The 17,093-nt window shown below is 45.9% G+C and overlaps 1 protein-coding gene across 1 annotated transcript in view; it reads left to right on the top strand.

The window, feature by feature from the left end:
* Window positions 1-17,093, top strand: part of SND1 (staphylococcal nuclease and tudor domain containing 1) — a 531,942-nt gene that overhangs the window by 49,771 nt on the left and 465,078 nt on the right. The window contains exons 4-9 of the mRNA XM_006896072.1: window positions 4,698-4,776; window positions 8,457-8,617; window positions 9,338-9,429; window positions 10,269-10,427; window positions 12,012-12,118; window positions 16,943-17,033. Coding sequence (XP_006896134.1) covers window positions 4,698-4,776; window positions 8,457-8,617; window positions 9,338-9,429; window positions 10,269-10,427; window positions 12,012-12,118; window positions 16,943-17,033 — 689 coding nt within the window. The remainder of the gene's footprint in view (window positions 1-4,697; window positions 4,777-8,456; window positions 8,618-9,337; window positions 9,430-10,268; window positions 10,428-12,011; window positions 12,119-16,942; window positions 17,034-17,093) is intronic.

Here is a 17,093-nt window from a genome sequence, read left to right as displayed (position 1 = left end):
TTTTTAATGAATTTCAATGAAAGTTTACAGAGACTTTGGATTTCCATTCATTCATTGTTGCTATGTTCACTTTTTTGAGGAAGTGCCAAACTGCCTTCCAGAATGGTTGTACCATTTTACCATCCCACCAACAATGTATGAGAGTTTCTATCTCATCCCATCCTCTCCTGCGTTTACCACTTGCTGTCCTATTAAACTTTGCCACTGCTACTGAAGTGAGAAGGTATCTCATTGTGGGTTTTTTTTCAGATAGTGACTTAAGTAGTTGTTTTAATTTTTTTTTTAATACTGATTATTTACAGAATTCATATACATTGTTTTTCACACCGGATCTTCCCCATTTTCTTCACCCCCCTCCTTCTACCCATCAAGTTGTGCGACCCTTTGATTAACTACCCCACACTCCCACACCTGTCCCCATCTCTCTGTCCCCCCCCATGGATCCTCATACTACAACAATGGTTTTACACAGTATTTGTCCTTGTGGGTTTGAGTTAGTTCACTCAGCATAATGCTTTCCAGTCCCTCCCAAGTTAGGTAATCATTTACAAAATCATTGCTTCTCCGTCAAGCACGTTTTATAGTAGCATGGAGAAAATGTAGACTTTAAGAGTTGAGAAGATAAGAGTTAGAGCCCTTGCTCCCGTACTGGGTACTTTTCCTTAACTTTTTTTTTTTTGTGAGAAAAATTTATTACATTTAGAATTAGCCCGCTGGACTCAGTTTAGATGATCCCAATTTTGTGGGCAACATCCAAAGCATCATAATCAGGAGCAAGTCGAACATAGGCCTTCTTCTCTCCATCAGGCCTAATCAAAGTGTTGACCTTAGCCACATCAATGTCATAGAGCTTCTTTACAGCTTGTTTAATTTGGTGCTTATTGGCCTTGACATCCACAATGGACACAAGTGTGTTGTTATCTTCTATCTTCTTCATAGCTGACTCAGTGGTCAGGGGAAATTTGATGATGGCATAGTGGTCAAGCTTGTTTCTCCTGGGAGCGCTCTTCCGGGGGTATTTGGGCTGCCGTCGGAGTCTCAGCGTCTTAGGCCGCCGGAACGTGCGTGGGTGACGTGCAGATCTTCTTTTTTTTTTTGGCTGTGGACGCCCTTCAGGACTGCCTTCTTGGCCTTCAGTGCCTTTGCTTTGGCTTCAGTTTTGGGAGGGGCAGGGGCTTCCTTCTTTGCTTTCGGCGCCATCTTCATAGAAAGCTTCCTTAACTTTTTAAGGCCCTAGTATCTTCATACATCATAGAAGACAATGATAGCTGCTTTGTACGAGTAGTTGAGAGAGTTTAATGAGATGGCTCCTATAAAACACCTAGCTCTGAGGCAGTGTGGACTCAGTAACTGAATCCGTGTGCATGCGTACAGTCCCAGGGCGATTGCTTAGCTGGGCCGTATGACAGATGGGGCCTTAGTTGCTCTGTTTTTTGGGTTAGGTGGAGAGAAGAGTAAGGTTCTCGAGTTTGAACAGAAATAGGGCGTGGAAGGAATTGGTAGAATGTTCCCTAGGTAGAATACGTCTTGTTCAGCTGTAATTACTTTGGGAAGGTACATTTGTCAAGTGTTCTGTGGTGCTTTGATCAGACCACCTTCCTGGTAGCTTATGTCACTGAGCTGCTTCACTTAATCTGTTTGACTTGGTGGAAAGTAGGCAGGGTGGAGTGGCAGAGTCATCAACATCCTCTTCTGACTCTGAGATTCTGATTCTGGAGGTCTTAGAAGAGCCATGTTGGGAAGGACCTTAGAGGTTCTTTGCTGTTCAGTTTTTTGTCTAGCCACCTCTCAGCCTGCTAGTCAGACCCTTTATTTGCTCTTGGTTGAGAGGGCAATAGTATACACACATGGAATATATTAAAAAAGGGAAATTAAAAGAAGCAGATTTCCCTTTTACTCCTAATTACCAAAAAAAAGAAATAAAACACTGATGCATTATTGTTAGATAATTACAGGTTAGATAGAATTAAGATAAATGAAATTGCACTGTCTAAAGAATACAGTTGTTTAAGGATTTAAGTCCAAAAAAAGCTCAATTCCTTAACAGCAAGCAATCTTCTGTTACCCTGCAAGAGACCTCTTTGGGCCACAGATAACTGCTGACTCAGGCATTTCTATACAGAGACTACCTCCCAGGGTTCATTTTATATAATCTTGGCCTTTATGGAAGTAGCCAACTGGCTAATGGTAAGAAAAGCGACCATTTGAAATCATATTTAAATTTGTTTTAAGAGAGTTTGTTTTTCCAACTGACCAGAATTACAAACGAGATCTAGTTTGGTATGTTATAACCTAGTAGTATTCACCAGAAAACCTGACACGTACTAGGTGATGGATGGGAGAACCACTGAAGGGATGATAGAAATTACCTGCATCTTCCTGCTTTAAAGCCAGGGCTGTTAGAGTTAAGGTTCTCACTCAGGTGTATTAACCAGCTCTCAGAAGCAGTTCTGGTGAAGAGAGATGGACTTGATAGTCCTCCCTGTGCTCTCTTACCCTGTCTCAACCACTCGGGCTTTTTGTGGGGAGCAAGAATGGCAGAGTTTGTGGTTTCTGTGGATTTGTAAAATAAGGGGCTGATCAGTGGAGAAGACGCTTTGAATACTGTTCCCGCTGCAAGTAGGAGTAAGACAAAAGAATTGTGTCCTGGTCAGATTCTTAACTTGGTAAGTTGTAAGGATCAGATTCTTGGCCTATAAATCCCCTTTTCAGTATTCTCTCCACACTCTTCTTTAGTGACGGGGCCCGGGGGAGTGTATTTGGTCTATTTGAAGGAGCAGTCAGAACTCACTCTTCAGAAGCGGGGCGCTGACAGCTGCTTCAGAGAGCTCTGTGCAGGAGGCCCAAGCTCCCAGCTCTGCTGGTGAGGGCTGGGGTACGGCCGCCCGTCTTTGTTCCCCCTAAATCCACCCTCGCCTCGTGGCACCTACCCTTAACTTTTCCCCTTCCTTTGTTGAATCTTTCTTTTGACTCTGTGCTCCTTGGAATTCCTCCTGCTTTGAAAGAGCTGGTATAATATTTACTAATGTTAGATGGCTGTGTGTGTCTGTCTGGCCTCTGCCGGCCCCTCAGGGACACGGGTCGCGGGAGCCATGCTCGGCCCCAGAGCCGCTCACTGAGTTAACATTCACCTCGAGTCGCCCGTTGGCATTTCTTGGGAGAGGTAGAGGCAGCTTTGCCACGTTTCTGTGGGACAGCGGGCATGCTGACGGGCAGCATTTAGGGTCAGTGTAGGGCCGCCCGTGCAAGTAGAGATAGAGTGTGCTGAATATAAATCTGACGGGGTTTTATTCTGTGCTGACATTCCCTATCAGCTAGACCGCTGTGCTTTACTTGATCTAGGAACTTGTTCTCTGCCATATTAAAGATTTTTATGCAGTGATTCCCTCATAGATGTCTTTCTTTATCGTTTTGGCTGACAGGCAGAGATTTAAGAGACTACATCGAGCCTAAAAGCTTTTTCAATGGCATGGAAGTGTAATTAATGTTTCAAATGCCCAGGTAGAGCCTAATCGGAGTGGGTTTTATGTTTAACTTCATTTTCCTTGCCTGCTCTGAAGGCTGCTGTGTGCGACGTGGAAATCTTGGCACCCAGCCCCTAAGCTTCTCTGTGGGAGCAGGCGGGAGGCTGTCGGGTGGTGGAGCCCAGGTCTCGGTGTCCCCTGGCGTGGGAGCGGAGAACAGGACGTGATGGAGGGAGGAGGGCTTCTGGTGTAAACTGGGATACAAAGTAAAACAGACCCTCTCCTGAGCTGATCCTCACTTAGGACACCCAGTGTGTTACAGAGAACTGCTCTGGGGGGTTTTTCTTGGCTAACATCTTCAAAGAAACAGATCACCATGTTTGCATGACCGCTGGGAGGGTTTGAAACAACAACCTTTAGGTTGCTCTCTCACTGCCATCGAGTTGGGGTCACTGGGCTCATAGCTGACACTCCAGCGGGTTTTCAGAGTAAATCACATGGGAGGAGATAGCCTGTCTTTCTCCCACAGAGCAGCTGGGAGATCCAAGCTACACTTGCCTTTGGGTTGACAGGGCAGCTCTGTTCCCACTAGGCCACCAGCGGTCAAGTGCAGCCTATTGATACAGCCTTTGAAGGTGAACCTGTGTATGTGACTGTGTATGTGATTGTACAGGCTGTCGGTCTCTTCCCACCGGCCCCTCCTCTTATTCCTGCTCTGTGCTTGGCATTGTGCCTGGAGAGATATATATACACGTTTTTACTAGATTCTTACAAAAGCCCATCTAGGCAGGTACTGGCCCCCTTTTAGAGACACTGAGGTGAAGCACCTTTTCTCAGGTCACCGGCTATTGGTGGCAGGATGTGTATTCAGCTCCAGGCCCCCACTCCTTGGCCACTTGCTCTTTCCTCTCCTGGGCTTCCTCGTGGGACTCACTCTCCTGTCAGACTCCTGCATTTCCTAAGATTGCCTTTGGCCTGGGAGATACGCTTGGAAATTAGAAGCTGAGTCCTGGGAAGATGATTTATAGGCCTTTGGGTCCGTGAAGCCAGACACCTGGGGAGAAGAGGTTTTCTGAAAAACTCGACGCTACATCTCTGCCTTGTCCAATTCTCTGGCAACATCATTCTTGAAGAGCTAAGGGTAAAGCAGTCCCTCTGGCATGCTGTTGCTGTCGGTGGCAGGTTTGAATCTTGTGTTTAATTCCCATTTTTCTCTCCTGTGTCTCCTTGCAGATACCAATGGGGAAAACATTGCAGAATCTCTGGTGGCGGAAGGCCTGGCCACTCGGCGAGAAGGCATGAGGGCCAATAAGTAAGTATGAGTGGCCCTCTGAGGCTCCGCTTTCCTTCCGCTCTGTTGTGAGAGCTGGGGCCGCTCAAGGAAGGCCAGGCTGTCAGCTGCACGTTGCCTTTGCCGTATTTTACCCCCACTCCTGTCATCATTTAGCTGACTTTAGCTGCTTTCCTGCCTTCTAGGACGTTCCTGACCAGGTAGGGGTTATTCTGAGTGTCCTTACCCTGCAGGGGTGGTGTTTGTGACTCATTTAAAAACAGGCTTTGAGACCCAGGAAATTCACAAGACCCACTAAGTCTGTATCTTAAACCATAAGTATTGTGTTCCAGATTATTCATCTTTCCATCCATCCATCCATCCATCCATCCATCCATCCATCCATCCATCCATCCACCCATCCTTCCATCTCATGATATTTAGTAGTACCTTCTAGGTCCCAATTTATGGCATTGAATTTAGGCATTGAAATAAAGCTGTGAGCAGACTTCGCTTTTACCAGCATTTTGCTGGGGAGATAATAATCCATTAAACAAATAGATATATAGGATTGTGTCATATAAGAAATAAAAACAGTGGCAAAGTGCATTGAATATATACAACACAAGGCAGGATCTGTGGCTTAGAATCTGGGGAAAGTGACCAGGCTTCAGTTGCTTTGCTTTGAAAGTGAGGAAGTTTCTATCTTTGTACTCTTTCTAAGTCTGTCTCGATCTGTCGCTATCTGACTACATAAATGAAAGTGTTTGTTTCACTAATGGCAGTGTGAACTTGTTATCAGTGAGTGTTAGGTCTGTTAGGTTTCTGTGGTACCCACCCACATCAAGTTCAAGTTCACTAGTGTGGACACTCCGAATGGACTGCAGCTGGTGCTAGTTAACATTTTAGTGCTTGAAAAGTGATATGCTGCACCAGTAATTTGGAGTAATTTGGTTGCTGTTTAAATCGTTAAGTCCTTGCTATAGTATGTAGGGAGTCCGGTGGCCTAGTGGTAAGGAGTTGTACTGCCAGACAAAAGGCAGGTGGTTTGGCTCCACTGGCTGCACTGGGGGAGTGCGATTTACAGCCTCTGACAGCCTGCTGCAGGGTCAGCTATGAGTGTGTCCTGAGCTGACGAGACACAACAACAATGGGCTATATGAGTGCAGTAACGGTAGATGGGCTCTGTGGTGGGGCTGTGATTAAGACTGCCTGCTACCCAGAAGGTTGGCAGTTTGAATCTGCCAGCCGTCCCACAGGAAGAAGATGAGCCTCTCTGCTTCTGTGAAGTTCACAGTCTTAGAAACCTTTTAGGCAGTTTTTCCCTGTGTTACAGCTGTTGTATTTGGGTAATTTTTATTTTTTTTAAAAATAGTGATAGAAAGAACTTCTGCCATCTGAAAGGTCAGTGGTCCAAACCCACCAGCTAAGAGAAAGATGTGGCCATCTGCTTTCATGTAAAACAACAACAAACAACAACAACAACAAAATGTCCTGTGGGACATTTCTGGCCTGTCCAGTTGGAACCCTGCAAGTTAGAATCCACCCAGTTGCAGTCACCTTAATTTAATCTTGGTAGCTGTAGAAAAGATTGTAGCTAGGTAGTTGCATGAACTGTCCCAGTGCTGGGAGGGAGCGGACGCTTCCTCTGCAGCCTTTGTCGACTGGTAGACCATGTCATTCACCAGCCTCTCAGTCACCCTTCTTGACTGCAGCGGGTGTTTACTGAGGCTCTCTGAGTAGGGTGTGTACCTGTGGGGATTTGTTTTAGGTGGTGTTTCTGGAAGCATTATCTTAAAGAAGCTTTATCTTAAGTATGGTTGCTGGCACATTTGCCATTGCAGTGTTTCTTGGGAATACAATTTGCAGCCAGAGTAAGAATGGGGGAAAATCTGCTGCAGTAGTCTGTCCTCTCAGGAAAGGAATTTCCCTGGAGGCCAGTTCCTTTTTTTCTCCAAGCTTTTCTTGACCTCTGATGCCTCATTCTTCTCAGTTTCAATGTGGATTCATTATTTAAGGATCTATCTGATTAATTGATAGGGGAAATGGGCAGCCTCCTCCCATAGCATTTACTGCTTCTGAAAACTTGGTGAAGGCTCAGCTGTGAGGTGGATCTGATTCAGTGGTGTCTATCAAAGACAATGTCCTCTGATAATTAGGGAGCTCTGATAGCATAATCTGGTGGGAGGTGCGGCTACTAACCTAAAGGTGGTGTGTATACCTCTGTCGGTTCAAATCCACCAGCGGCTCTAAGAGAGAAAGACGGACATTCTTCTCTCCCACAATTTACAGCCTTGGAGACCTGCTGCAGGGTCAGCTCTTAGTCTGTTCTGATTTGATGGCAATGAGAGAGAGAGACACAGGCACACACACACACACACACACACAGCAAGAGAAAGAGACACACAGACACAGCGAGAGAGAGAAGCGAAGCGACCTTTTTTCCTCTATTCTGACAGCATTTTGGGGGAGGTTGTGGTGATGATCGTTGAAAACTTCAGGTTGTAGAAACTTATTTCTACTTCAAAATCTCTGCTGAATGTGGGAGAGTCAGGCGTTTAAGGTGGTGCTTGGTGACTGTACAAAGGCTTCACAGCACACTTTTCCTGTTAGCTTGGGGTGTGTGTAAGAGAGAGCTGAGGAGAGGGGCTGGTGGAAGAGGGATTTCTGAGTTTGGCTTTTTTTCTTTAAAATTTGCATTGCTCTGTCCACCGACTCTTGGGCTGGTCTGGTATATCCAGGCATTTCTCAGGTTATGAACACAATCTGCTCCTAAGTGTCTTTAAGTCTACTTTGTAGGTGAGTTGGAACAAATGCCTGTGATTCTTATTTAGCCTGCCTTCAGCGAGGGGATGGCTCTGGAAGCCTTTCCAGTGATTTAAATGCTGCACTTGTAGCAGCGAAGGTGATTGTGATGAAGAATTTGTTGCAAGGAGGGGTTGGTTCAATCCTTTCAAAGTGCGGGCAAATTTGCATAACATTAAAGGGCAGGTAGGCTTGGTCTTCTGCCAGACGAAGGAAGCCTTCCATTTCCAAACTGCATTTGCCTAGCTGGCCTTATTGAATGTATAAGCAGTTTGGGGGTGACATTATCTGTAATAACAGTGCTCACTCCGAGGGCCCCCGCCTTGCTCTGTAGAATGGCAGAGGGAAGGATGGTTCTTAGTCACCCTCCCTGCTCTGTCTCATGCTGAGCTGAGCCTGGATCCCAGTTTCCAAATCTGGGGTGGCTAAGTGATGCTGTGCTCCTGGAGCGGCTCCCCTCTGAGCCACCAGCGTGTTCTCTTGTAAGCACTGTTGGGGGCCCTCCTGCGATGGGTGCTCTTTGGATCATCTCATTAGACACACTTTGCTGTTTTAATCTCTTGTTTGAAAGGAGCAAGAGTGGGTCTCAAAATTATATTCATGGGGTGGGTTGTTTTTTTATTTATTTTTTTATATTGTGTGTGTGTGTGTGTATGTGTGTGTACCATCAAATGAGATCTGACTGGTACAGGAGGAGGTTGCCCCTCCTTCTCCTGCAGAGCATCTGGTGGATTCGAACCACGTTCCTCTGGGATTGCAGTGCAGCTTCTTGACACCATTTATGGTTTTGTAGTTAAAGGAGACCACGAACCTGAAACACACTCTTTGGTCTTCTTGAGGGGAGAAGAGACCAAGTAAACATGTTGCTGTCTGTGAACTCACTCCCCACACGTGCTTGTTTTCCATGGCTGTCACAGTCCTGAACAGAACCGGCTTGCCGATTGTGAGGAACAAGCGAAGGCAGCTAAGAAAGGCATGTGGAGTGAAGGCAGCGGCTCGCACACCATCCGGGACCTCAAGTACACCATTGAGAACCCACGGCACTTCGTGGACTCCCACCACCAGAAGCCTGTCAATGGTGAGGCTGGCGGGCCAGGCACTTGAGACGCGGGAGCTTCTTTCTGCCGTGTTTTGAGATGTGTAGGATCGAGGGAGCCCTCCTTTTACATATAAGCGAGATCGTTAAGGGTAACACAGCACTATGGGAATTTGAAGGAAAACATGAACTCGGCTCTCCTAGATGCATCTTATCGTGAATCTGCAGAGGCCAGGACTTTACTCTTGATGGGGGTGAGTTGTTGGCGATATGCTCATCTTCCTGCTCTGTAAAAGATGGCTACTTAAGTACATCCCTGGAATTAGAAGACGTCCTGTAGTATGTGCTGTGCATACGAACAGACAGATATCTATTTATTGGCTGTGTAATTTTTAGCCCTACCTTGAGTCCTTGTTAACTGCAGAGGCTGTGAAATAAAAGGATTGCCCACCCAGGATTGGTATGAATTAATATTTGTCGAGTTACTTTCGAGCCAGCTGGTGCTCAGGTGCGTGACCTTGCTTATGGTAACAAAGTTCAGGGATGAGCTGGGAGGTCCCAGAAGGTTCAGAAGACAAAGAAATCCATGTGGTCCAAATTCCCCAGGGATAGTTCACTGAACGAGCTCATTGTAAGAACGAACACTCCTGATCTGCCAGGACCCCATTGAGTTTCTGAGGGAGAATTTCTTAAAGGCTGGGTGTTTGGGGAGGTGAGCTGAGACTTCTTCTAATGACGTCAGTTGTTTCTTCTGTCATACAGCTATCATCGAGCACGTGCGGGATGGCAGTGTGGTCAGGGCCCTGCTCCTTCCAGATCACTACCTGGTCACGGTCATGCTGTCAGGGATCAAGGTCAGACCACACAGGGCCTCGGGCTGGGAAGAGTGTTTATGGAGGTGTTCATTGACAGATGGATTGTTCTACCTGGGTGTTCTGGACTTACCTGTTTCTTCTTAGTAAGACTGTTAACATTGTTCAGGGTAAACGCTGCAGTTGTTGTTGTCAAATTGGAATCGACTGCCCCTCTAGCAATTTTTAGAGACAGTAAGTTGAATGGGAGGAGATTGTCCAGTTTTCTCCCTCAGAGCAGCAGGGAGGATTCCACCCACGCACCATAAACCCTGCGGTAGGCAGTCCCAACTGGATTGAGTAAGCCTGTGTTTTCAGGACTCTGTATGCAATGGGCTCTGCTGGGAGTCTGAAGATGTGAACCTGGAGAGGCAGGCCAGGGAGTGTTGCCCTGGGCCGAATTGCTTTGTCTGAATGTAGTATAGCCTTTCTTTTTTTTTTTTTTAATTTACACACAAAAAATATTTTATTGTGTTAAAACATATAAACAAATAGACCAACCGAACTCATGTCTTCTAGTCCATTTTAGCCATTTAAAAGTACCCATTTGCTTGCTTACAGAGGATTTAAAGCTAAGCATTGGTGGTTTCCCCTTGGCAGTCATTGCCATTAAAATGACTTTCCACGTGATGATGTGCAGTTTAATCTCTTGCACCAAGAAATAGGAGTTGATGTTGCCAGTTTGCGTTGATGTGTGTGTTTTAAAGAGCCCCGATTCCCTGACTTGAGGCCTTCCCCAGCCTAGTGGTGTTGGGTTTTGTGCGTTCTGGAAGGTTCACTCTGCAGAAGGAGCTGACCTTCACTTTTGGGCTGTGTTACTCAACTTCCTCGCTTTGCTTTAGTGCCCAACTTTTCGTCGGGAAGCAGATGGCATCGAGACACCAGAGCCCTTTGCTGCAGAAGCCAAATTTTTCACCGAGTCTCGACTGCTTCAGAGAGACGTTCAGATCATTCTGGAGAGCTGCCACAACCAGAACATCCTGGGTACCATCCTTCACCCTGTGAGTATCCCGTGTGGGGTGCTGTGAGGGGCCGGGGTCAGGAGAGGGCAAGAGCTGGGCCGTGGTGCCACAAATGGGGCTTTGCAGTGCGCTGTGAGGGGTCGGGCAGGAGGGGGCAAGAGCTGTGACCGGGTACCACAAACTGGTGTGCTGTGCGCTGTGAGGGGTCGGGCAGGAGGGGGCAAGAGCTGTGACCGGGTACCACAAACTGGTGTGCTGTGCGCTGTGAGGGGTCGGGCAGGAGGGGGCAGGAGCTGTGCCCAGGTGTGACAAACCGCTGAGCACCTCATCACTAGCTGGAAGGTTGGTGGTTTGAACCCACCCAGAGATGCCCTAGAGGCGAAGCTGGGTGGTCTGCCCCTAAAAGCTCATAGCCTTAAAAGCCCTCTGGAGCATTTTTCCTCTGCGCACGCGGGGTTGCCAGGAGTTGGTGACAAATTTATTTCTTTCCTCTGTGTACTTAAGAGCCATTTAAATGTCACAGCAGCTATCTACCGAATTTTGAGGCATTTTCTAGGGCAGCAGTTATCTGATGAAGCCTGAAAAAATCTGCGCAACTTCCCAGTTTTAGAAGATTGCTTTCAATATTATGGGGTTTAAAAGGAGAAGAGGAACTCAGGCCCTTATTTCTTCATGTGTTGTCGTAGAGGTTGCAAGTCAGAGAGGTTCAGGGATTTAGACATCCAGTAGAGGTGGCACTGAAACCTGTAGACAGGAAGTTTGTATGGAGTCGTGACTGTTGGAAGCATAGGGAAAGATAGGAGGAGGAAGCCTCTCTATGGCAACACCAGGCCTTCTCCAGATACCGCCTGACTCTGAGCAGGAAGTAGGTTCTTGGAGTACATGTAGTTCTGACTGGAGGAAGTTTATGTGCTGTGCATCTTGGTAGGTAGATTATTCTTGGTTGATATACAGTCGTATTTCACCACTCCCAGTTTAAATGAATTTGCTTTCCTGTGGTCTGTGTCCAACACAGAGTTAAAGGACTAATATTCTTTGGCTAGAGGATTACCCCATGATGGCCGTTATGTGAATGCTTTGAGTTTTGGTATGGCCTGTGCCAAGGTCTTGTCTGCTGCTTTGAGGGCTGCCTGGCTGGCTGTGCCCTGCCAGATGGCTCAGTGTCACAGTAGAATGTGAATTTTAATTCACTGGACAAAATGTAGCTTGAGTTACTCCCTACTCAGCCCTTGAAAAGGGGAGGAAGTGCTGATTGTAGGGAAGGGAAGAATAGGCATAATCTCCGCTCAAGATTAGCAGCCTCCTCTGCCCACAAGAAGAGCTATTGAAATGTCAATTCCATTCATCGCCTCTAACATTTATCCTGGTCCCATTAGGGAGAGTTACTGTGCCGGTTCCTGTGAGAGTATCAAGTCAAGGCTGCTGAGAAGGTGCCCGAGCGAAGCCTCCCATCTTGGGGATGGCAGTTGAATGAGAGAAATTACTCTACATTTTTTCTTAAATTTTTAAAATTAATTGCAAAAGAGATTACTGTTCTCTTAATTGTTTCAGAAGTTTAGAGAAATGCCTTCTCTTGCATCTGAATCTCATCCGTGCGCACCTTCCACCCACCTTGTTTTACAGAATGGCAACATCACAGAGCTGCTCCTGAAGGAAGGCTTCGCGCGCTGTGTGGACTGGTCCATTGCCGTGTACACTCGGGGCGCAGAAAAGCTGAGGGCAGCCGAGAGGTGAGACGTGACGGGGGGCTTCCTCTGCAGGTTGAGGGTCTTTAACCTTAGGGAAATCCAGTACGTTCTTCACCCAGCTTTGTCCTTGTCTATGTTGTTTAAAAAAGCCGATGACTATTTCAAGCCTCCAGTTCAAGTGTTCTTATATATTATATTCATTAACAGGATAGATGGAAGAATAGGAAGCAAGGAATGGGGAAACAAATAAAGATGATGCTATGGAAGGTGCCCATTATCTTCTCCTAGTAAAGGGCTGGGAAAATTCCAGAAGCTGCCAGGAAATCTTGAGGGGAGGAAGAGGGGCTACTAGTTCCCTGAATTGGTCTTATTCAGTCTAGAAAAGGATTTCTGTTTTCACTCAGATGATATACTTCACTTGGTTTGTTTATGTTTTTAACTTATTTCTCTAGTTCCTCACTTAAGTTCTGGGTATAGGAATTTGGAATGAAATGCACTTCAGATTTGAGGACGATGAAATTGCTGTCTGCCACTCTCAGACAGACGGGGGTATAGATTGAGAAGCAGAGGTGGGGGTCCTAAACCAGGACCTTTCAGTGTTGGGTGAAGCCTGGAACTCTAATTCATTTGAGAGTATTTTAACGCTTAAGTGTTCATCTAACTATGAAGTGAAGCTTCATGTAATGAAGCCTCATGTTTTTGGATGCGTTCCATGATGTAGTTGCTGTAGAAAGAACTTGTTTCCAGGGGGGAAAAAAACAAGGTAAGGGAAATGAAAATACTTAGTGACAGATTTAGATGTCAAGTCCAAGTGTTTCTGGACATAGGTGAATTACACTCACAGACAGAGTAGCTAGAAGAACGGAGGCCGACCACGAGGAGACAAAGCCGGAGCTGCGGAAGGTCCCAGTCATCACCTTTTGTGTGCATCTCAGTAGTAGGTGGCAAACAGCTACTGTTGGTGCTGGCCACGCTCAGGGCTTCTGGTGGTTTATTTCAGAATCCTAAAAGTATGATGGTCTCGGTAACAAACTTTTAAAGAACAGAAAATATTTTTGCTTTTGAGACCTCTAAGAGATGAACACAGACACAAGTTAAATGACTGTGGTCATGCCCCCTTTTCTTAGATCCACATCCTTACAGCCTGTGTGCAGAAATATTCGCAAGTGTGTGTGTAAGTCGATTTTGATCTGGGCCATTTGATCTGACATGTCTGACAAAAGGTGCACTGTCTGATTAAACAGCACAGTAATGGGCAAACAAACAGAAGAGCCAATGAAAACATACTTCAGAGTCGTCCATTTGTTCCATACTTAAATTTGAAAGCTGGTTCACCTTTGTTACGTGTTAGGTGCCGTTTAGTCCATCCTGACTCACTGCAACCCTGTGTACAACCAAATGGAACTGCCAAGGTCCTGGGCCATCCTCCCCGTCGGCGCTGGGCCCAAGTTCAGTGTTGCAGCCATTCTGTCAGTCCGTCTCATTGAGAGCCTTCTGTTTATCTGACCTCTGCATTATCAAGCACAATGTCATCTTCCAGGGACTGGCCCTCCTCATGTCAGGCCCAGAGTCTGTGAGGTGAAGTTTGCCTCCTCACTTCTCAGGAGCGTTTGGGCCCGAGGTCATCTACGTTTGTTCCGGCTGTCCGTGGTCTAGTCGGCATTCTTCAGCCACACCGGCAATACTGTTTCCGTCCTCCTTACTCTTTCTCCGGCTTTTGCAGTCGCACGTGGTTGTTGCTCTGTGTGCTGTCCAGCTGGAACTGACCCTCCAGCAGATTCTCAGAGACTGTCGGTTGCACAGAGTCGATTTACCTGTCCCTCCCACGGAGCAGCTGGTGGATCTGAACCACATGCCTTTGGGTTGACAGCACAGCTACTTACCACTGGGCTATGAAGTATGAAAACACGGTGATGTGCACCTGGCACACCTTAGTCCTGAAAGCAGGTCTGCTTTGCTTTTGTACATTTTCTCCTTTGCGGCAGAAGTGCCCAGTGCTGTGTGCCGTTTGAGTTCTTGATGGCTGCTTCTGCAGATATTGATTGTGGTTCCAAAGAAATTGAAAAAATCCTGACCCCGTTAATCCGCCCTCTGTTTACTGCGATGCTACTTATTGGTCTAATTGTGAGGATTTCTCCCCTTACGATGACGTGTAATCCATACTGAAGGCTGTAGCCTTTTATCTCCATCAGTAAACGCTCCCAGTCCTCTTCATCTGTCGCAAGCAAATTGTCATAGCATATTGCGGGTGGTTAATGAGTCCTCCTCCAATTTTTATGTCATGTTCTTCTTCATAGTGTAGCTTCTTGGATTATCTGCTCAGCAGATTGAATCAGTATGGTGAAAGAGTACAACCCGGGCACACACTTTCCCTGATTTGAAACCACACGGTATCTCTACATTCCGTTTGAACAACTGCCCTTGGTGTGTGTACAAGTTCTGCATGAACACAGTGAAATACTCTCTATTTCCCATTCTTTTAAATGGTGTCCACAATTTATTACAGTCCACAGTCTGATGCCTTTGCATAGTCAGTAAAATAGAAGGAAACATATTTGTGATATTTTCTGCTTTTAGCCAAGATCTGATGTCAGCAGTGACATCTCTCATCCGTATCTTCTTCCGAATCTCTCTTATTTTTGACAGTTCTCTGCTGATCGCTACAGCTCTTTTAAAATTACCTTCAGGAAGATTTTATTTATATGAGATACTTTGTAATTTTGACAGTCTGCTGGATCACCTTTCTTGGGAATATGGTTCTCTTCCGGTCTGAATTTCTTGACCTAGCGACATTCCAGTGTTGAATCCTCTCAGTTGTGATTGCATGAATTCCCGGAGCCACATGATTTGCTAGTGCCTTCCCTGCCGTTTGGACTTCCTCCTTCACTGCTCTCACAGATGGATCATGTGACTCTTAATGCTGTCAGGTCAGAACCGCCTCATAACTGACCTCCCAGCAGGTTTCCAGGGCTGTAGATCGCATGGAAGGAGATTGCTCACTTTTCTCCCTCAGAACTGTTGGTGGCTTTGAACCCCAGGTAGGTCTGGCCTTCGGGTCAGCAGCATAACTCCCTGTGTGTCGACTGTACCGCCTGAGTTCCCTGCTGATCATATACTACCGACTAAGATGTTTGCAGATTGGCCTGCTCTTTCTGGTACGGTGCCTGTTTCCTTCCTCCTTTTATGCTTTCTGCATCCTTAATCTTCTTCGTTTTGTAGCTTTAGACTTGCCTTTTTCCTTCCGTTCATTCAGATTGAGACATTGCTGAACATACTCTTCCCGTCGGTTTTCTAACCCTGCGTCTCTGTGCATGCCATTGGAGCGCCTTGCTTTTTCTTCTTGAGGCCCCCTTTGTAATCTTAACGTCAGGGTTCCGAATTCTGGATGTTCCATATTTTGTTTTCTCTGTTCAGAAAATCAAAATGCTACTATTGAAAATTATTCTTCCCTCTGATTTTTAAGAATTGTTTGAATCCTTGGAGTTCCTGCCTCTCTTTTGAGAATGTGGCTGTCATAAGTATATCTGAGCTTGACAGCATCTTTGGGCGAGTCCTCCAGCTGATTCCCCACCTTTGAAAACCTGCAGGAAGGTGCGCCGTGAGTCGATCTCGGTGGTACACAACAACAGCAACAGAGAGGACCATGAGCTTTTGAAACTGCTCATATTCGAAGAATGGGAGTTATAAAACGGGCAAAAATTGAAGTAGTAAAATAGTTATAAAACACAGATTGTATTCCAATAATTTTTTAACTGCTTCCCTCCCTCCTACTTTATATGCTATATCTGCGTAACTTGTGACTGTTAGTGAAACAAGAACTGCTAGTGCAGCTTGCTTTATGGAATATTTTACTTGCTTTGTAACTACCATGTGATGGCTTAGTGGGTGAAAGTTGTGCTAGAATAAAGGCAAGGAGTTCGAATTCACCATCTCTGGAGCAAGCTGGGCAGTCTCCTCCCACTTGATTTACACCTGTGGAAAGCCACTGGAGGGGCAGCTGTCAGGCAGCTTCACCTCGAGGGCAATGCATTTTTGAGTCGTTATTTAAAATAGGTTTGCAGATAAAAGAAATAAAACAGGTTTAATCTGAAATATCAGGTCTTTTTCTCTGTACATGTGTCCACTTAATTAATTATAAATTTTATATATTTTAAGCCAGGTGTTCATGGATTTAAAAAAAAAAGCTTTGCATATATTCCCATTTCTTGCTGATAGTCAGAATCAAAAACTACTGAAGAAAGTTTTCTACTAATATGACAAGCTTACAAGCTTGTCAGTGAACTCCTGTTGGACTGGTGTCTGTGTTTTTCATACTTCGGATACAATGCAGTGACAGGTCCATAGTTGTCTTTCACTGGAACTTTAGCGCTTCGTAACCTTTTTTATAATTCATACAAATGGAAATCAGGCCGGCTTGTTCTTATTTCAAAATCTGCCTATTTATTTAGAGGTCTGTATGTTCCCAGTTAAAAGAGCAGTGACTGTGTGTCTGTAGTTCAGCAGTCTAGTGTTTGGGGGGGGATAATTAGGGGCTGCTGGTTGAGTCAGAGAGCAGATTGCCAAAATGGACTGTGCTGACCATGCTTGACCATTAAAAGCTCCATTTCTCTGTGTGCACTGTGAGTTGATGGTATATGTGTGTAGTTTGACTGTTTTCATTCGCCATCACATCTTTGGTGGCTTTCACTCTTCTGCCATGACTCTTTCTTGGCCTCCTTCGTGGTGAGGCGGTGTGGTGTTCTGTGCTGTTTGCTGCCGTGAGTGTAGTGGGTTTCATGTACTGAGAATGGATTTCATGTACTGACAGTGGATTGCATGTACTAGTTTGTGCTAATGGTCTTTTTTCTGCCCTTGCTTTGCTGCCAGATTTGCCAAGGAGCGCAGGCTGAGGATATGGAGAGACTACGTACCTCCCACTGCTAACTTGGACCAAAAGGACAAGCAGTTCATTGCCAAGGTGAGTCATTCTGAGCATCTTTTCACGTGTAATGGACATTGCCTGGCCAGGGATATTATG

This window comes from Elephantulus edwardii, unplaced genomic scaffold, assembly GCF_000299155.1.
Source record: "Elephantulus edwardii isolate Elephantulus edwardi_28Jun2011 unplaced genomic scaffold, EleEdw1.0 scaffold00181, whole genome shotgun sequence".
NCBI classification, from domain to species: domain Eukaryota; kingdom Metazoa; phylum Chordata; class Mammalia; order Macroscelidea; family Macroscelididae; genus Elephantulus; species Elephantulus edwardii.
The sequence above is the reverse complement of the archived record's forward strand: the minus strand, read 5'-3'. Positions and strand labels throughout refer to the sequence as shown.